General features: G+C 42.0%; 1 protein-coding gene across 3 annotated transcripts in view; it reads right to left on the bottom strand.

Moving 5' to 3' along the window:
- Positions 1-22,502, bottom strand: part of SLC66A2 (solute carrier family 66 member 2) — a 157,189-nt gene that overhangs the window by 41,674 nt on the left and 93,013 nt on the right. For all 3 annotated transcript variants that reach the window (XM_068237032.1, XM_068237035.1, XM_068237033.1), the window contains one exon: positions 16,640-16,856. In XM_068237032.1, the coding sequence (XP_068093133.1) occupies positions 16,640-16,856 (217 nt within the window). The remainder of the gene's footprint in view (positions 1-16,639; positions 16,857-22,502) is intronic.

Genomic DNA, 22,502 nt, shown 5'->3' with positions numbered 1-22,502 from the left:
TTAGCAAATAAATTAAACCTGCTGGAATTCAAAGTCATTGAATGCGCTGATCTAGTAACCCCAGGGCGGAGAAAAAAATGTGCCTTAGGGCCCTTTTCCACTAGCGGCGTTTGCGATGCTGAATCGCAAAAACGCAAACTGCTAGCGATTTTACAATCGCTACGGTTTGCTTTTTAACATGGGAATCGCGGTAGGTCATTTCCACTACCGCGATTCGTTTTTGCGGGGAACGCGAACGCGCGGCGGAGCGATAATTGCCGCGATTTTGCTATGCAGTGCATAGCATAGCAAAATCGCGGCCGCAAACGTCGGGGGAATCGCCGGTTTTGCGATTCAGCAATCGCTAGCGTTCAGCGTGAACGCTAGCGATTGCAGGTGGAAAAGGGCCCTTAAGTCTGACTTGTCTATAAAGTCTGTACATATCTTGCTTAAGGACAAAGGTGTCCATAGTAGCTTTAGGAGAAAAGCCTAGGCCTTTATTTAAGACACATACCTCATCCTGTGTTAACGTGGAGGAGGAGAGGTTCATAATGGCATTCATCGCCGCTGGCTCCGGGTGATCCGGCGCTCCGGTGGGTCTTGGCGGAGGTCCGTTGTTGAAACGGTAGCGGCGGTGCTTCTTCCCGGCCCGGTGTCTGTGGACCTATATATATATATATATATATATATATATGTGTGTGCGTGTGTATATGTATGTATGTATGTATGTATGTATGTATGTATGTATGTATGTATGTATGTATGTATGTATGTATGTATATATATATATATATATATATATATATATATATATATATATATATATATATATATATATATATCTATATCTATATCTATATCTATATCTATATATATATATATATATATATATATATATATATCTATATCTATATCTATATCTATATCTATATATACACACACACAGGAATGAGCAGCACAAACCCGAATTTTATGCAATACTATGCTAAGCATGCACGCAGCACTGGAGGTCCCCAGACTCCATAAGAAATATATAAATACAGAGGGTGCTGCAGCACACAGCAGGAAAACAGTGACAGGTGCTCCTACTCTAACCAGGCAAACATGCTAGCATTTTTGCCTGGTTAGAGTAGGAGCCCCTGTCATTGTTTTCCTGTTGTGTGCTGCAGCACCCTCTGTATTTATATATTTCTTATGGAGTCTGGGGACCTCCAGTGCTGCGTGCATGCTTTGCATAAAATTCGGTTTGTGCTGCTCATCCCTCGGCTTATATTATTTTCCCCTGTGAGCGTGCATAACCACACCCATCTCTAGCACAGTTAAGCATATAAATGAGCGGTGCTCATAGTTCAGTTAGTAGCTAGTAGAAGGTGAGGTGTTTTTAATTTCATTTCTCCCATTTAGCTGACCCCTAGGCTTTTGGCATGGTTCCTACTAGAACGCTGATGGAAACTGGCATTTTTGCCTGGTTAGAGTAGGAGCCCCTGTAACTGGTTTCCTGTTGCGTGCTGCAGCACCCTCTGTGTATAATAAATATATATACACAGTGGCTTGCAAAAGTATTCGCCCCCCTTGAAGTTTTCCACATTTTGTCTCATTACTGCTACAAACATGAATCAATTTTTTTGGAATTCCACGTGAAAGACCAATACAAAGTGGTGTACACATGAGAAGTGGAGCGAAAATCATACATGATTCCAAACATTTGGACTGCTGTTCACAAACGCTGTTCACAAAACTGCTGTTCACAAACGCTGTCCATCTAATCTGACTGAGCTGGAGCGGTTTTGCAAAGAAGAATGGGCAAGGATTTCAGATGTGCAAAGCTGGTGGAGACATACCCTAACAGACTGGCAGCTGTGATTGCAGCAAAAGGTGGTTCTACAAAGTATTGACTTGGGGGCTGAATAATTACGCACACCCCACTTTGAAGTTATTTATTTGTAAAAAAAAAAAAATGTTTGGAATCATGTATGATTTTCGTTCCACTTCTCACGTGTAAACCACTTTATATTGGCCTTTCATTATTTATTTGAATTGCACAGGTTACAGGTCAAAATACAGGTCGTGGAACAGTCTATTTTTTATAGGTGGTAAAATGATTTATTTATTATGGTGATTTTTTGTACATCTTTTTAACAGGATTGTGTACACTTTATATATACAGTAAATAGCACTGTCCCTGTGATTACTTTTACTCTTCGAGATTTAAACTTTGAACATTCACAGCTCAGTGGCATACACATAAACAACCGTTATAGGATTAGAAAGTTGCAAGTCCCAGCACTATCACTGCAAGGGTACTTTATTAATCCACAAGTAATAAACATTCAAAACATACCATTCCTGTAGGCTTGGTTTAAACTGGCAGCTGATAACAAATGATACATTTTAACTGATTAGTTGTTCTGCGCTCCCTTTTTAGTTGCTGCACATTTTTGTATGGGGTCTGCAAGCTGAACTGAGTAAAATTATTTAAAATAAACACAAGATCCACCTGCAAGTTTCCATTTTTCCCTATGGGTCTTTATGGTAAGTATGACATGTATGTTTATTTTGACTTTTAATTTTCAGTACATGTTTGCTTTAATGCAAACCTGAACTGAAAATTAAACTTCAAAATAAACATACACATGTTATACTTACCTCCCACACAGTCTACTTTTCAATTGCTTTCTCCTCTCCTGCATTCTGTTTGTCCACTGTGACCGATGGAATTCTCAGTCCTCCATTTTACAAAATGGCAATGACCCTGTAACAGCTTACGGGTCAGCACACTGTTAAACTGGAGTCATAGGGAAACATGGACATAACCTTGCTCATCAGTTGTCCTTTTAGTTATTACTGACAGCAACTGATATATAACTGACAGCAACTGATATATTTCAGTTGTGACAAAATCTTGTCAGAACTGGAAGGGATCGTGTTAGAAGAAAATGGTGAGTTTCTGAGAAGAACTGATGGGGAGGTAAGTATGTAATATTAATTTGCAGGTACATCAGATGTTTATTTTAAATAATTGTACTCCGTTCAGGTTCCCTTTAAGTTATAATGCATGGATGTAAACTGATCCATAGAGAAACTTTGAAAATTTCTCAGCATGCACTGTGCATCAGTTGTCCGTTGTGTTACAGCTGACAGCAAGAGATTCTTTGTCACCCAGCCCTAAGTGGTGCAAAAGGATATCAGTGGGTGCTGGTCACAGGTAACTAACTGTCATCTTTTTGCACTGCTTACTAGAATGGAATGTTTTGAATGTTCCTGATCTTCACTTGTGGATGAATAAAGTGGCCATGCAATAGTGTATGAGAGAAATCGCCGCCGGGAGACTTGGGCGAAGAATACAGCCGATATATGGCTTATCCTGCTGCACAAGTCCCGGCGGCGTTAATTACTATACCCCCTCCAGGTCAGCGTGGATGGTGGGGAATAATGTAATCTCCTGCGCTGGATTCCTTGTGTTCGCATGCAATGATGGTGAACACTTCAACTGAGTCAAGTGTGGTGCGAAGTCTTTAGTGTCTATTGGGGTCTGATATTTATGTAGTGCCGGCCATTTTGCGGCATATTCTCTTTGTGTAATACATGCATAACTGTTGTTGCCTAAAGGGAACTGGACTCTATCCCTAAGGTGACAGCTTGTGGAGGGGCTATACAGACAACAGACATCCCCGAGCAATACCACAAGGGGGAGGAAGAATGACATGCTGCCCAAGATGGAGCAACACATGGCAGAAGGAGGAGAGCAATGGGTTCAGCTGTTGAACCTCCCTGGCGGTAATACTAAGCTACACTCCCTGTCCTTGGAGGGTGGGAATCACTCTGGTGAGATCACCATCGATCTCACCAAATAGTTACAGCGCCACCCATAGGACAGAGGTAAAATTGCAGCGCCGGAGCCCAAAGAGGTGAGTGAGAGAAAGGGCTGCTGCTCCTGCTTAGGCGTTCTGGTGGCCTGATTTTAGGGTCTGAAACCTTTTAAAAAGACCCTAAAATCTGGAAATAATGATACCGCCAGGGAGGGTTAAAGTTTTGGCACTACAAATCGTTACACAAGCTCAGGGAGCACCTGAGTACATGCGTGGCAATATGTAGCAATAAACGGCTGGGTAACGTCAAGAGTTTGGACGCACCTTAAGGGCTTCACATCATACTATAAAGATGTTGTAAATGAATAAAGTTACCGTATGTATTAACATTTTTAAAAAACACCTGAAGTGAGAAGAATATGGAGGCTGACATATTTACTTCATTAAAACAATGGGAAATGCCTGACTGTACTGCTGATCTTCTACCTCAAATAATTTTACCCATAGACCCTAAACAAGTATACAGATCAGGTGCTCTGACCCAAGTACATCGTGATTAGCCACATGCTTGTTTCAGGTGTGCGATTCAGACACTACTGCAGCCAAAGAGATCAAGCAGGATTACCAGGCAACTGGCACTGTTTAAAAGGAAATAAATATGGCAGACACCATATGCCTCTAACTTCAAGTTTCCTTTAAAGTAAAACTGTAGCGAGAGGTATATGGAGGCTGCCATATTGTGTTCGATTTAAGCAGTACCAGTTGCCTGGCAGCCCTGCTGGTCTATTTGTCTGCAGTAGTGTCTGGATCAGTACAGAAACAAGCATGTAGCCAATCTCGTCAGGTCTGACAAGAATGTCACAAACCTAGATCTGCATGCTTTTTCAGGGTCTATGGCTGAAAGTATTAGAGGCAGATGATCAGCAAAATTGCCAGGCAACTAGTATTGCTGAAAAGGAAATAAATATGGCAGCCTCCATATCCCTCTCAGTACAGTTGTCCTATAGAGTTTGGCATGCTAGTTCATGTAAAATCATTTCAAACATATTGAATCACGAAAACAAACTCAATTATGCCAGCAGAGCAGCTTTATATAACAGAAATAAAAATTAATAAACCCAGTCCAGGTTTGCTGAATTGCTTATTTGCCCACTGGGGGATCCTGGTTGAGCACTGGTAATGCCTCAGTAAATCAGGCCCACTATAAATTTCACCCGATGTTCAAACATAGCAAACTAGTTCAAGGTCAATTTTAAGCACCTAAATATATTTCAGTAAGGGAACGTGAATCTCAATTCATCACAGAGTCTTTGTCTTTACTGACCGTGGCTAATTAATGCTTTCTGACAAAGCGCAGGTGACTTGAAAGAAAGAAGGATGCATGAAGGATTAATATTCCCCTTAGGTATGTTAGAATGTTTGTTCTTTGGGTGTCCCACTTTAGCATAGCTAAACTTTGTTGTAATTAAAAGAATGACAAATCAATGTGAACCCTAAAGGTATCCAAACATTGTTAAGTCTCTAAATGAATCTACAAAGTCCCGTCTCAGTTTTCATTAGAATTAAAATAATTAAGAAGGAGATAAATTGAGCACCCCTTACCTCATATGAAGCAGCCAAAATTACATTTAGGCTGCTTTCACATTAAGCCGTTACAGGCGCACTAACGCAGCCTACCGCACAGTCATGAAAAATCAATGGGCTGTTCACAGTGCCCACGTTGCGTTACATTGTAACGCAGAACATCCGTTGAGAGTGCTGCATGCTGTGCGTTATGCCGCGTTAGACTGTCTGCACATGCTCAGTAGTGTTGGGGAGGAGTGGAGAGCGGACAGGCACATGGCTAATTATTATTCACTGCTCTCAGTGACGTGCAGTGTTTACTTCCTGGAGCGGCCGCTCTGTGCGGCGATTGGCCGGGCGGGACCACGTGATGCTGCATGCGCCAAGGGTACGCATCACGGACGCCAGAGTGAGCTGCACAACGCGGCTCACTCTGACGTCCAAATCAGAGAGCACCAGGCGTTGCGTTAGGGGCACGTTATGTGACCATAGCGTCCACTAAAACGCAACGGCCTGGTGTGAAACCAGCCTTAAAGTGCATTCCCTCCAGCCCTACTTTGATTACTTTCATAGCTCCCAACTGTCCCTCTTTTGGAGGGACAGTCCCTCTTTGGGAACCCAGTACCTATGTCCCTCTTTCTTCTTCATTTTTCTCTCTTACAGGACTCATGTACAGATCTATTTTATCTACTCGCATCATCACGGACGCCAGAGTGAGCTGCACAACGCGGCTCACTCTGACGTCCACATCAGAGAGCACCAGGCGTTGCATTAGGGGCACATTATGTGCCCTATAACGTCCCCTAAACGCAACGTCCTTGTGTGTAAGTAGCCTAAAGGACAACTGAAGTAAGAGGAATAAGGTTCATACACACCTACCAATTATCTGTCCAACTATCTACCAAACTCGTCTGTTATGCTGGGAATACACGGGTCGATTCGGGCACTCGATTCTGCGCCAGATCGTTTTACCCGCTCGATTCTCCTCCACTCGTTTTTCTTATCCTTTTTCAATTCACTTCAATGACAAATCGATCGGCAAATCGATCGAATGGTGATCGGAGATGTCGGAAATTATCTATCTAGCCATCTTATCAGCTCAGAATCTACCTGTGTATTCCCAGCATCAAGCCCCATACAACTTTTGTTGTGAAACAAGTTGACACAACTAAAAAAAAAAAAAAAAAAAGTATTTTGCTATTGTTCAAACAGCTGATAAGACTGATAAGAAGTCAACCCAACAGTTGAATCGACTTATCAGTCTTATCAGCTTTTTGAACAATCGCAAAATACTTTAGTTGTTTCAACTTGTTTCACAACAAAAGCTATTTGACAATTGTGCTGCATAAAAGACTGCTGTTGAGCGTGTGAATGGGGCTTAACAGACAAGTTTGGCAGATAGTTAGACAGATAGTTGGTAGGTGTGTATGAACCTATAGAGAGGCTGCCATATTTATTTCCTTTTAAACAATGCAAATTGCTTGGCAGTTCTGCTGATAATCTGCCTAGAACAGTTTCAGCCATAGACCCTGAACAAGCATGCAGATCAGATGTTTGACTTCAGTATGACTGCATTTACCGCATGCTTGTTTGAGGTGTGTGATTCAGACACTATTAATGCATGAAAGATGAGCAGGACTACAAGGCAACTGGCATTGTTTAAAAGGAAATAAATATGGCAGCCTCTATATGCTTCTTACTTGAGTAGTCCTTTAAAGCAGACCTGAACTCAGAACTTACTCTCTCCTCTAAAAGATAAGCAACAGCACTCTTGCACAGGACAGAAGGAAAACCTATAGAATTGCTCCCTCTATGTATTTATAGAGTTTAGGTTGTCCAGTTCCACCTCATCTGTGACTAAGTACAAGCTGTAATTTGATCCCTCAGCTGTGTCAGCTGACTGCCACAGCAAAGAGGTAATTGGTAAACACAGGATGTGAACAATTTGTTAGCTTCCATGAAAGCAGGAAGTAGAAACGCTGCAGATGTATTGCAGGATTTGTATCAGCTGTAACAAAGGAATGTTTTTCTTTAAAGGATATTATGCTGTTGCTTTACTTTTAGAGGAAGTTCTGAGTTTGGGTCCAATTTAACAATTTCACCACTGAGGGGTTTTTCCCCTTATGGACCAGAGCAATTTTCACCTTTCAGTGCTCCTCCCTTTCATTCGCCAATACTTTATCACAACAAAATGATCATATCTATATTTTTTTTTGCCACCAATTAGGCTTTCTTTGGGTGGTACACTTTGCTAAGAATTATTTTATATCAAATGCCTTTTAACGGGAATAATAAGAAAAAATAATAATTTCTTAGTTTTTGGCCATTATAGTGTTAAAATAATACACGCTACCATAATTAAAACATAAATAAAACATATTTTATTTGCCCATTTGTCCCGGTTATTACACTGTTTAAATTATGTCCCTATTACAATGTACAAGGCCAATAATTTATTTGGAAACAAAGGTGCATTTTTTCAGTTTTGGATCCATCACTGTTTACAAGCCCATATTTTAAAAAAATAACAGTAATATACCCTCTTGGAATACATATTAAAACATTTCAGTCCCTAAGATAACTATTTATGTATTTTTTTAATGCAAAAAACTTTTATTTGGGTGTTTATGGGAGAGTGTTGGAGGTTATAAGTTAATTTAAAATTATGTGAGGGTCTTTTTATTGAAATATATGTATGTAGGTGTAATTTTACTATTTGGCCACAAGATGTCCTCACAGGAAGAAATGCGTGCATGTGTAATTCAGTTTTGTTACAAAGTCCGCGGCATCTCATTGATGCCGGCGATCATCAACACGGGGACTTAGATCCATGAATGGGAACTGCATTCCCATTCATTGATCTCCCCTCTAATGATTGGTGGTGAGAACGCGCACCGAAGTAAGAGGCGGCGAGGAACAGTCTTCCTGCAGGGCGTGGATATACTGCCACAAACGTGGCTAGTGGTTAAACAAAAAAATATTTCTTTGTTACAACTGATACAAATCCTGCAATATATCTGCAGTTAGTCTACTTCCTGCTTTCATGGAAGGAAACATTGTTAATATCCTGTGTTTACAAATAAGGTCTCTGCTGTGGCAGTCAGCTGACACAGCTGAGGGATCAAATTACAATGTGTGATTAGTCGCAGGGGGAATTAGGCAGGGCAAACTTTCTAAATACATACAGGGTGCATTTCTCTAGGTTTTCCTTCTGTCCTGTGCAAGAGTTCAGGTTCACTTTAAAGCAGCATTTCTCAACCTAGTCCTCAAGTACCAGCTACAGTGCATGTTTTGTGGAAATCCACAGAAGTAGTTAATCAGCACTGCTGAGACACCAATTAATGTACAAAACATGCATACAAAACACAAATTGATAAAAATGTTAAAAATAATAAAATATATAGATACATGTGAAAACATTCACATGATGTGTCCAATTTCAAAAAGAAATTGGACACATGTGCATTAGCCACGTTATAAATTTTTTTTTTTCACTAAAGCGGTTACTGCATTTAAAAGTAAAATTACCAAGCAGTGAGGTAAATTACCGACTTGTGCAGTGTAAATACCTCAACGCATGTCCGTATACGTCGCGTCACAAATATTTCAGCAGTTGGTAAAACAATTAAAATAGTTCGGCATTTAAGGTCGGAACCTGTCGGTAAGTTACAATTAGGGATGATCAATGAGATCAGAAGCAATGCATTTCACCAATTAAGTTTGCACTTACAAGGATTTTGTCTTGGCAGTTGCTTAACAAACGCCAAAAACAAACAAAAAAAAAATACAAAGACAGACAGTATGTATATTACAAGTCAAGGACAGTATGGGAGTATAGTGGCAGTAAGCAATGTGAGAATTGTTCATTTTCAGTTCTGTGCTGATTACTTTCAAGTCCTAGCAGCGGTAGTGTGGTTCAGCATTAAGTATGGCTACCGTCTGAGGAAAAAAACCTGTTCCTGTGTCTAGAGGTTTTGGTAGCGATCGACCGGAATCGGACTCCTGAAGGCATGCGCTGGAAGATGGAGTGAGCAGGGTGAGAGGGGTCAGAGGTAATTTTGGTTGCTCTCTTTCTGCACCTGCTAGCGAAAAGATCCTGCAGAGAAGGTAAGCTATAGCCAATTATCCTTATTAGATGCAAATTGTTCCAATATGACTTTTTTTAATGCAAATGTATGCAGTTTAAATATGGACCAATCAATTTAAACAAAAGGTTCATTGATCATCCCTACATACGATCAGACATGCAGTGAAACTGACAGACAAAGCAGAGCCGATAGGAAGAGCCTCCCCGTCCTGCTACTCGCTCCATTGGTGCCGATGAACTGCCAGGTGGGACATCACATGTAGCCAAATCGAAGATGCAGGAGAAAAGCATATTCAAAAAGTTTTCCCTCTATCCCTTTAGAGGTGCATTAGACTAGCTCTTATACAGAGAAGAGAATATAGAATAGATGAGCCATTGGGCCAATTCACTTTTTCTCCAAAGTTCTCTCCTAGGAGATCATGTCTAATCTTCTGGGGCTAGTCTGACTATAGGGATGCAGGAGGTGTTTTGCTTTACACTTTTACGTGACACAGCTGTGCACTTCTCACTGGCAGGGATGGTGTCTCTCTCCCTCTCCTCTCTGCCTACTCCCAGTGTTCTTTGGCTGCACACCGGAGAAATTCTCCCATAGGCTGTCAGCCAGCACCCATAAAGCTTCTGTAGTGTCTCTCCGCAATCGGTCAGATCTGTGCTGATAGTGCAGCAGCCCTAGAGCAGGCTCCCGTGCAAGCACGCTGTACCCTACATACAGACGGGACACAAAGAGTGACAGCTCTTGGGGACAAGATACCTCTAGCCTTCTTTAAATGAAGACAAATGCCTGGGCTCACACATACAGCACAAAAACAGATCTTTGATACCCCGCTGTGAAGCTTATTCGGTAAATTACCGCATTTGTGAAAAAAATAAAACAAATACGGTATTTTAACAACCTTTTTTCCCCCCTCGCTGAACAGCCCTTAGTGGATTGAAGCCATTAAGGTCAACTTTAAATCTGTCTAAAAAGACAAATGAAACTTATGAAGCGCAAGTGGCTCTCAGTTGCTGCCAAGATGATTAATGTGGAACACAAATTACTAGAGTTTAGGAAGCGCCAGTTTACAACCACCCACTTTCTGGATGTAGAAATGGAACAGTTTAGGAAACAAGGTATTTTTAGAGTAATTTGTTTTCTTTATTCGCCATCAACAACTCAGACAAGAAGACTCCCTCTAAGGATTGCATTTTCCGTATATCAGAAAGCAGCATATTTTTTCATTAACACTGCACATTTCAATTCAAAGTATTCCATACAAGAAATAATCCCATGGCTCATAAATATCTCCATAGACAATCTTTAGAGTTGCTGAAGCATTTAATGCTGAAAACTTTCCCCATCGGCCTATAATGAAGGTACAAGCTTTGTTGTGTTATTATACTTATTATGTTTTATTCTAAACTTGTATCAAATTCACGGTAATGGCAAAAAGTGTTCCAAGTATTTATTTTGCAGATCATTTATTTATTACAATGTTTGTGATTATTATATGGCTTTACTCATGATAGGAAGATGCTTGGGGAGAGTGGAGGGAAATACACACTTAATATTTTCAAAACAAAAGCAGAAAAATTAGATTACACAAGAATAATTCTAAAACTTGTAATTGCTCTATGGCTCTTATTCAATTCACTTTATCTCCCAAGTTGACTACTAGTTGATATTTTCATAACTTAAAAAATACATTTTCACCCAAATATATGAATGTCACAGGCTAGTTTGATTGTGTTTTTGATGTTTTATGGTAAAGCTACAAAGCTATTGCAGTATTGTTAACCCCTGAAAGCCCATCGCTGGCCTTGTTTTGGGAAGAATATTTACATGACATAGATGAGGGTTTCTCAAACCTGTCCTCGTGACTCTCCAATGGTGCATGTTTTGCAGACAACCTCACCTATTGAAATACACAAGTGACATGAATGTCGTATGTATGTATGTATGTATGTATGTATGTATGTATGCATGTTTAGTGTTCTCTCATATGTCTTCGCTTCTGGTTACTGGAGTTCAGTACCTGGGTATTATCGGAGTTCAATTCCATATGGCCTGGATGCTATTTGGGTTCAGTGAAGAGTGAAGAATGTTGATGCATTCCTGAATCCTGCTACAGCCAGTTTGAGCGGGTAGTCGTGGGACAATGGTGCATGAGATACGCAGGCTCACTAAGTAAGCCATTGTTTTCCCATTCAGTGAGCACGAGGTGTCCATACTCGGCTGTGTTGTATTGCGCAAAAGCGGATATCATAGATTTGTATACTATGATCACACGCCTACGACGGCATTGAATATGCGCTTGCGTGTATTATGGTTTAGGGAGTATAATTGGGTTGGGAAAACGCCTGGACTCCGGGACTTTGCTGAGACCAACAGACGTGATGGATTGTGTCGCCAGGTGTTTTCCCCTACGGAGGATTGACGGAGTCCCCTCTTCCTTGGGTGATATTGCTGCAACACTTGGTAAAGAAATGTTGATGCATGCTTACTAATAATTACTAACCATTAAACTATGATTCTGCAAGCCTAGATAATTATTATAACAGGATTGTAGCTCAATAAATATTATTGAATCTTTTCTCATGTTTTGCTGCAATTCATTTTACCCACTACGGTGGTGAGCGAAGTTAGAGGGTTTAAAAAACCTTCCTGTGAGGCAAAACACCTATTTGCAGGTGGGGTCATTAGTGTCTAAGGCTAAGCTACATGGAATCCACTCAGCTGAGACACTTATTACCCCACCTGTGCATTGGTGAGGCTGCCAGCAAAACATTCACTGTTGGGGAGTCACGAGGACAGGTTTGAGAAACACTGACATAGATCATTCCACAATGGCCACTATTGAATATCACAACGAAAAGCTGCTACATGAGGCGGTTTGCTCCTCTATCTCCTCTCTAGGAATAAACCTGCACACCCAGCTTATTCATGCACGCTCAAGGACAGGCTTTTACAGCTACGTCAAACAAAAATCAGCTTAGTATACTGAATACATGTACAAATGAGTGATAAGGACAAATCAAATATCAGTTTTCATATTTGCAACCTATGGTTTTTCTATTTTATGCTTTCAGTATCTCTGATTAAAATAGTTTTTATTGGTTATGAAAAGAAATACCTACAATAAACAAGCAGCTGAATCCAGAACAGGCCATACAAGCACATATCAAAGTCTCCCTTAGATTTTGGAAAAGCTCACAACATGGGTCCTAAACATCAAAGATATCTGGAGAAGAGCCCGCTGGACAACATCTAACAGATAAATAGTCCAATAGTAGGGACAGTTCTCATCAGTCGAGTCCATAGAACCTCACAGATGGCATGAGAATTGTAGATCGCACAGAGTAGGGATGGAGGCATCCTCACCTTGATTTCAGTATCTAATGGGGTTAACAGGGAGTCTATGACCCCCATTCAATTCAATTTTCTACTGAGTTTTCTCAACAAACAAAAAAGTACTCAAAATAATTAATTTGCATATATTCAGCAGTGATGCACTGGGAGACATCTCAAGTTCACTCCAACCTGAATTAATCGCAAATTCTTTCTGTTTTAAGAAAGCAAACTTTTGTTGTATTCAAAATAAGTTTGATATTATTTTTTTACTTATACTTTAGAACTTTATCAATTGCTAGATGTTTAATTAAAAAATTCTCAGGCTTACTCAGTAGAAAAGTTAACAGTGCCTGTGGCTCCATGCATTCGCCTTCCTCGGTGTATGCAACCCTGGCCCAATTGTTCACCCTAATTGTTTATCCAACTTTAATTTGTGATTTTTATTAGGCCGATTTGCAAATGAAACATGGTGTACCATGTCTTCACAGGTTGTTTTTTTTACGTCAAAGGATTTTGACACAGGTTCACTTTAAGGAGTAAAATCATTAATGTCCAGCTTTTATATGAACTTTGGACAGGTATAGCAATCAGTGACAGGAAAAAAAAAAAAAAAAAGAGTGCAATTACCGCATGTAATTGTGTGTCAATGGATGCTTTGCATTTCTTTCTGGGGGACAGTTTATGTGGAAACAACTATTAAAAAAAACCTGATAAACCTTTTAAAGCACTCTGTATCGAAAGAACAAAAATTAAGAATACATCTAAGTAAACATTAAAAATAGAACTTCTGGCAAAATTGAACACTTTAACCACTTCACCCCAAGGAGGTTTTTACCTTAACGGACAAGAGCGATTTTCACCTTTCAGTGCTCATCCCTTTCATTTGCCAATAGCTTAATCACTACTAATCACAATGAAATGATCTATATCTTGTTTTTTCACCACCAATTGGGCTTTTTGGGGTTGATATTTGTTTTCAGTAATTACTTTATTTTCTGTGCATTTTAAAGGTAAATACAAGGAAAAAATGAAAAAAATACACTATTTCTCCAATTTCATCTCCTATAGTTTTAATATAAACACTGCTACTGTACATAAAACCCACACATTTTATCTGCCCATTTGTCCTGGTTATCACAAGATTTTAATTATGTCCCTAGTACAAAGTATGGTGACAATACATCATTTCGAAATAAAGGTGTATTTTTTTCACACTTTGCTCGTGCACCCACAGGAGCGCGCACGTGCACCAGCGCGCACGTGCACCCGCAAGAGCGCGCACGTGCACCCGCAAGAGCGCGCACGTGCACCCGCAAGAGCGCGCACGTGCACCCGCAAGAGCGCGCACGTGCACCCGCAAGAGCGCGCACGTGCACAGCAGCAGCAGCACTGTCTGACTTATAAAAACATCCTGGAGCCATTAAGAAGCTCTAGCAGGACGTTTTTATAAGTCAGGTTGTCATAAGGTGGTTTGAGACTGAAGTCTCATAAAATTCATATTTTTATTTTAAAAATGTGTTTAACATCATAGCCCTACCTAAAACGCCACATCCCTGCGGCTGTAATCTCACTAAATCCCTCCAAACTCCCCGGGGGGCAATTCGAGTAGCGCTTCCGTGAGAGGCAGAGCTTTCAGCTGCAGCTCTGCCTCTCAGCGCGTCTATCAGCTCCGGATTGCAGCCTCCGCCCACCCCCCTCAGTCTTCCTTTACCGAGAGGGGCAGGGAGGAGGCAGGGATACGCGGCTGATTGACGCGTAAGGAGGCAGAGCTGCGGCTGAAAGCTCTGCCTCCTCCAGCAGCAAAACCCACGATCAAGAAAGTCATGGATTTTGCGGGGGGAGTTAGGGGGGGATTTAGTGAGATTACAGCCACAGGGATGTGGCGTTTTAGGTAGGGCTATGATGTTAAACACATTTTTAAAATAAAAACGTGAATTTTTTGAGACTTCAGAGTCTCTTTAAAGCAATCTACAGAGATAAAGGCACATACACGACACCCCTATGGCACTGATAGTAGGTCCCTTGCCATCACGTTCAGACCCACTAACCTCATCTGTTGCAATTCGTAAATGTTCCCTTAAACATTTAATGCTTGGGAGAACTACATAATATTCTCATGCACTTTGAGTTCTAAAGGAAAAAGTGTTTTACAAATGTTGAATGTATTGGCATTGATGTGCATCTGGTGGTAACCTCACAACCCCCTACAAATGGTAGTTAGCATATGTTTTCTATTGTGAAGCTATCAATGCACCAATACTGCTTTTCTTAAAGAGAACCCGAGGTGGGTTTGAAGAATGTTATCTGCATACAGAGGCTGGATCTGCCTATACAGCCCAGCGTCTGTTGCTATCCCAAAACCCCCTAAGGTCCCCCTGCACTCTGCAATCCCTCATAAATCACAGCCACGCTGCTGACAAACAGCTTGTCAGAGCTGGCTGTGTTTATCTCTATAGTGTCAGTCTGCTGCTCTTCCCGCCTCCTGCAGAACTCCAGTCCCCGCCTGCGTCCCTTCCCTCCCTGCTGATTGGAGGGAAGGGACGGGGCAGGGACCGGAGCTATGCAGGAGGCGGGGGAGCAGCTGAGACTGACACTACAGATGTAAACACAGCCTGCACAGGGAGGCTGTGATTTATGAGGGATTGCAGAGAGCAGGGGGACCTTAGGGGGATTTGGGATAGCAACAGAGGCTGGGCTGTATAGGCAGATCCAGCCTCTGTATGCAGATAACATTCTTCAAACCCACCTCGGGTTCTCTTTAAAGAGATTTTCAGCAGTAAACTTAAAGGGAACATGAAGCAGGGAGTATATGGAGGCTGCCGTATTTAATTCCCTATAAAACAGTAACAGTTGCCTGGCAGCCCTGCTGATCTATTTGGCTGCAATAGTGTCTGAATCACACCAGAAACAAGCATGCAGCTAATCTTGTCAGATCTGACAATATTCAGTGCTGTGGAGTCGGAGTCGAAGTCTGAACAATTTTGGGTACTTTGAGTCGGAGGTTTCAATAAACTGAGGAGTTGGAGTCGGATGATTCTTGGACTAACGCCACAGCCCTGGTAAGATTTAGACTAAGGGGTGCAAACCGCCTGGAGTTGGTTGTTTCATAAATTGAGGAGTCTGAGTTGGATGATTTTTGTACCGACTCCACAGCCCTGGAAACACCTGATCTGCATTCACTTGTTCAGGGTCTATTTCTAAAAGTATTAGAGGCAGAGGATCAGCAGGGCAGCCAGGCAACAGGTATTGCTTAAAAGGAAATAAATTGGTCAACCTCCATATACCACTCACTTCAGGTGACCTTTAAGGCATTCAGTAGAGAAACCACCATAAAAGTCACATCCTCCAAATAGAAACCATGCAATCAACAAAACAAGGACAGACAAATGTACGGAAGTGCAATCCAAAATATATAGAGTAGGAAAGTGACTTTTTGGAATTACTCTGTTAAATAATAAAAGAAACACATAATGGGCTTGATTCACAAAGCTTTTCATGTGAAATATCTCACCTTAATACATGTACACATGCTCAACAAAAGTAGTTTGAATCGCCTCTTGAATGACAGATTTAGCTATATCAGATGACAATCATGTAAAAAAATATGTAGCCAAACAATGACAAGTGGCCGATATTGGACATTTTGCCAGATAAATCCAATTGATCAACTCAGACGACTGTTTGGCAGATATCGTGCAGTAGGCCATGTGTGTACAATGTGTACAACATTGTTCTGCAGAATTCGGGCATGTCGTGTAAAATGTCACTTCAGCTTGCATGTACATTTTGTAATGATGAATGGGGCGTGCATGGAATCTGTCACAAAACAGCAAACAATGCATGTTACATCAATTCAGTTGGATTAGTGCTCACCTCATTCCTTCTGTTGAGTTGTTCTGATGATTTCGGTACAGCTGAGGAACCCCGAGCATAGCTTCTGTGAATACTGCAAGAAAGCCAAGAGTCTCTACATAGAGCACAGAGTCCAGGGACAGATAGGTGATGTATCCAACAACAGCAGTGAATGCAAACACACATTGCACAAAGTCTGTAAATCTGCTCCAGTGCCAGAAAAAGTTCATATCAAAATCTGTAACAACAACAGAGTGAGCGTTAGACAACAACCCAAAAAATAAATAAAAAATCATTGATTACCAGCAACGATGAATATGCCTTAAGATGGCTCCAATACAATATAGTAATCATCACCCTTTGAAACATTTACCAAAAACCTTCATCAGAGTTTCCTCTTCTTTATCCTTTATTTCAGGCTTCAAGCAAACACGAGCCAAAGCTCAGATTTTAAATAAGTGATTACCTTTAATAGAGGGAAGCCTGGGGATCTTATTGAGGCTTCCCACGGTAGTTGAAAGCACGATCGGGCAGGCACATGGCGGCAACTATTTTCATCCAATTCGATTATAATAATCAAATTGGATGGTCAATCGACCACCAAGTCGCCTGATGTATGGCCACCTTTACTTCCACCAAAAGGTTGAATCAGAATTATTTCACTAAGCAAAGAGTCTCATTGAGAGACAGAATGGAGATTTGATAAGATAGCAGTAATGGAGGCTTGTACTTTTTTTTTTTTTCTAAGGGTGGTATTAGAGTTAAGGTGCATACACACATCCAACTTTACGCCTGATTGTCGTTCAAACGTCCTGCACACACTTAACAACAAAGGCTGATATCCTAATTTACATGTCGTTTAATCACCTTGATAATGGACAATGGACTGGATAGAACAATGGACTAAAAATAAACGACTGATCAAACGACTGTATGTTTGAACGTCTATTAGGTGGACAAACGACTAGAAGTCATTTGCACACATGCATGGATCGAACAGTCTTTGAACGACAGTTGGTCCAACTGATCCGCCAAGCACACCTGAGGTACACCCGAGGACTGTTATGTATAATAGAAGGTAGATTGCCAAGCAAGAGTACTTCTCTCATTTGTTTAAAGTTATCGTTCGTGTGTGGAATGGTGAATCACAGGGGGTAAGCACAGGCAGCCAGGTGGAAAGTTCCCCTGGAAGGAAGTCGAGGAAAAGTCATCTACTGTGCAAGCATGATCCGCGAAGCGGATCGGGCAAACTGGCTGTTATGAGTCGCTCAACTGCGCGTACACACGGCCAACATGTTGTTCAAACAACAAGTTGGGAAGAAAATCAGGACGTGTGTACGTACCTTTAGCAGGACAGGAACCTGGATAAAGGAGATAAGGTTCTGTGCAGCAGAATGATGTCACTCTTAAAGAGAACCCGAGGTGGGTTTTAAGAATCCTATTAGCACAGAGGCTGGTTCTGAATGTAATCACCAGCCTCCTTCACTATACTGTCCCCCCCCTCCCCCCCAGGCGCTCTGCTGTCCCCCCCAGGCCCACCCTGCGCTCTGCTGGGACGCTAGCACGGCAGTTTGATTTATGAGGGACAGCAGAGTGCAGGGGGGCCTGGGGGGGGGGCACGGTATAGTAACAGAGGCTGGAGATTATATGCAGAGCCAGCCTCTGTGTGCTAATAGGATTCTTAAAACCCACCTCGGGTTCTCTTTAAATATTCATAACTCTTAGGAGCAAAATCAATAGAATACATTTGGATTATTGCGCAGAAACACTCATAACTACCTGAAAAAAAATATTTAAAAACACGGTCAACTTTTTTGTATCAGTAAAAATAAATAAGCGCCATCGTTTTTAAAAATTCTCACTGGATTCTTCAGTTTGTAGAGGGGGGGGGGCATAGGTGTCTCCCAAAAGATAAGACGATGTACAAGAGGCATTATTGTGTAAAAATAACTTTTTATTTACATTTGAGCAAAAAGTGTCCAGTACAAAATTATTCATACCCTTTACAAACTGTCACAGTCTGTGGGAAAATCCTAAGGGTGCGTACAGACATGCGACTATAGTCGTTTAAAACGATCGTTACCGACGGCATTGCCCGACGATCGTTCGTAAAAAGTGCACGAATGATCATTAAAACGACCGACCAACGAGATATGTCGTTGGTAAAGAACGATCCATTCTGCCAGATCTTTTCCAACGACCATCGTTCAAAAAGTAATGTCTGTACAACGATCGGTCGTTGATCGTTCGTTCTCAAAGCTTTGCACATGCTCAAACAGTTCTTTTTGACACTTGTGTTTGAAATCAGTTTATACATCATGTTGCGCACGCAACGCTCGTTCAAAGATCGTTCGTACACGAACGATGTTCAAAGTGGCCTTTCTTCAAACGATCATCGGCCGATACCTCCTTTAACATCGTTCGTCGTTCAGAACGAACGATCGTTATCGTATGTCTGTACGTACCCTTAGTTCTCTTCCACAGTGTGGAACTTCTTTTATTTTTCAATAATACTTTTCACTGTAGCCACTGGAACTTGAAAATATTTAGAAATGGCCTTGTAGCCCTTTCCTGACTTGTGAGCAACCACAATGCGCAGCCGGAGGTCCTCACTGGGCTCCTTTGTCTGGGCTCCTTTGTCTTAGCCATGACTGTCCACAAACCAACGGCAGAGAGCTGCTGTTTTTCACCTGTTGAGTTGATTAGCACAGCTATTCCAAATTAATGAGGGTAATTAGGATACTTTAGTAGTATATGACGCTTGATGAGAGGCGGGAAGAAGGAAGTGCTGACGCTAATATATACCTGACGTCTGATAGGCTAAACACGCCCCTGATGCGCGGAGTGACAAAACGCGCCGGGTGGAGCCTAACAGACGGTCAGGAAGTTCTGGAGCCGGTAACGCCAACCCTGGGACGTTGAGGGAAACTAGCGGCGGTGGCATGGTGTATCCTGCTGGCCTGTCCGGGAGGCATGGGGGAGAGCCCGTTCACAAACTCTGTGCGCTGTTAACCCAAAACCGCTTGTGAGTGCATTTTAGAATTAAAAGCCATTTAAGTTTTACGGAGCTGTACTATGTGAGTTTATTATCTTATGAGGTGCACATAACGCGGAGGGGATAACAAGAGCCTGATTGGAGGAGAAGGACGAGCAACTGGAGCACAGGCGGTGCAGGATATCACACGAGCGATCTATGACCAGTCTAACAGTGGTCAACTGGCGGGGTGAGTGTGATACCATATGGAATGTACTGCTGATTACTTTTATTGTTGATTGCTTGTTGTGATCTGGAGCGCTACCCACTATATTGGAACTTTATCAATAAAATACTTTTAAAGGAGTTGTCAGGGGAAATACAGTAAAATGAATGGTACTTACCGGGGGCTTCCTCCAGCCCCAAGCTCCCAGGACCTCCCTCGCCGCAGCTCTGACCCGGTCCCCAGCAATGACGTCAGAGCGACCTGGAGGTCGCTCTGTACTGCGCCATCGGCGCTGTCAATCACCGCCACGTGGGCCTGGAGCGGACTGCGCAGGCGCAGTAGTTCTGCTATGTAAGCATTTATCATAACTTTTTACAAGGTTTTTGATCCTTTTGTTCAAGTAGTATCACAATCCTCACCTCACAGTCATCCTCGGTTCACACTACAGTGGAAAATTAACATTTTTGTCCGTATTACCGCATTGGAAAAACAGTCGACGGAACCCATTTTATAAATAGGATCCATTCACAATTTATCCGTTGCAGTAAGCAGAATGCACTCTTTCCCGGAGAGTGGATGGGTTTCCCATATAGACTGTGGTGAAAATGCATCTGCTCCAGGCCCCGACCAGACCACAGCAGACCATTGGAGCGAACACTATACTGTCCACTGCTGCTGGAGGTCCGGCTCGAATGGGTACCTAGCCTCAGAGGATTGGGGGATAGGGGAGAGATTCAGGCTAATGCTGCTAAGCAAACAGGGTGAAAAGAGGTTAACCTGACAGATGCAAGTTACATTACAAGAATACCTCGTGTGGTAAATAAAAGCAAACCGCTGTTACTTTCTGTATGAGTATTGTTTGGTTTTGTTTTTTAATGTCTATGTGAAGTTTAGGAGTTTTTTTAATGGGTTTCTATTTAATTAGAAAAATATAAAAGCGGACCTGAAGATTTAGCTCGTACAAGGATGCATATGGCCAGGGTCGCGCAGGCGCAGTGGACATCAACTTACCAGTCGGTGATTCCTAAAGTCAGCCGCGGCGGGGGAACGGAGGATCATTTTGAAACGGCCTAGGCACAGGTTGGCTGCAGGGGGCTGGTAAGTGAAACTTTTTTTTGGGGGGGGGGGGGGGGGGGTAGATCTGCAGGTTCGCTTTAAATATCACAGATGAAAATGTGATCTCCATTTACTGCTCAATCAGCTGGTCTAATGGCAAGCTTTGTGAGAAAAACTAAACCATACAGAGGCCTAGTTATCAGTTATAGCACATTATAGCAAATTCATGTGTCAGACACAGAGGAAAAAAAAGTTTAAAAGTTTCTAAAAACACTAATCGTAATTAAGAGAGTTGTAAAGATCTCTAAACTTCTTATGGCGGCCTTTGCTCAATATACCACAATTGATTTCCACTGTCTGGTATTAATTCTGGTTGAGGCAGCTCTATGAGAACTGTAGATTTCATTTTGAAAAGCAATATAAAAGCAAATGATAAAGGACAAGGTCATCTGCTGTAATTGCAAGCTAAATACAGAAAATGCGATGAGTGATATTTATTCCGATCAACAAAAGCATGCTGAACCTGCTTGTAAAATGACACAATTTTAATTAGGCTAAAACAAAAGATGATCTCAATTTAACAAACAAATTGTGGCATTTCAGAACATAATGTCATGTCAGTTAATTATCCTGCTAAGTCAAAAGTTTGCAGAAGAAAGCATCTATGGTGATTCTATTGACCATGCTTTCATTAACACTGATTGCAACATTGACAGTTTCAGGGTTGACCAATGCCATTATCCTAGACCTACACTGAGGCCTAGTGCACACCGGAGCGTTTCCGCTGCTGTTTGCGATCTGCTTGCGGGTGCGGATCCGCTAGGGTAATGTATTTCAATGGGCTGGTGCACACCAGAGCGGGAGGCGTTTTGCAGAAACGCATACTCCCGGGCTGCTGCAGATTTTGGATTGCGGATGCGTTTCTGCCTCAATGTTAAGTATAGGAAAACCGCAAACCGCTCTGAAAAACGGCACTTCAGAGCAGTTTGCCAGGCGTTTTTTGTTACAGTAGCTGTTCAGTAACAGCTTTACTGTAACAATACATGAAATCTACTATACCAAAACCGCTACACAAAACCGCAAAACGCTAGCTGAAACGCTGCAGAAAAATAAGAAAAAGCGTTTCAAAATCTGCTAGCATTTTGCGGATCTGCTAGCGGTTTTTGGTGTGCACCAGGCCTATCTGTTGAGTTGTTACCAGGATATTAGTTTTTCAAAGCGGGACTGTCAGCCACAAAACTCAAATTCCATTGAAAGAGACTCTGAAGCGACTAAAAATTGCTATTTTTACCTGGTAGTTCGCTTCAGGAGTCTCAGTAGATGTAAACCGCCGCATCCCCACGGCAAAACGAGGGGTTTATTCCCCCCGAATCCTGGAGCTAATATCCACGACTTTCTTGTTCGTGGATTTTGCTGCCCGAGGAGGCAGAGCTTTGAGCTGTAGCTCTGCCTCTACTGACGTCAATCGCCATGCGGATCTCCGCCTCTTCCAGCTCCTCTCTGTGAAGGAAGACAGAGAGGGGCAGGGAGAGGCAGAGATCCACGGCGATTGACTTCAGTAGAGGCAGAGCTACAGCAGAAAGCTCTGCCTCTTTCATGAAGCGCTGCTCCCCGGATTTTCCCCCTCA

Source organism: Hyperolius riggenbachi, chromosome 5 (assembly GCF_040937935.1).
Source record: "Hyperolius riggenbachi isolate aHypRig1 chromosome 5, aHypRig1.pri, whole genome shotgun sequence".
Taxonomy (NCBI): Eukaryota; Metazoa; Chordata; class Amphibia; order Anura; family Hyperoliidae; genus Hyperolius; species Hyperolius riggenbachi.
This window is presented reverse-complemented; position numbering and strand designations above follow the sequence as displayed.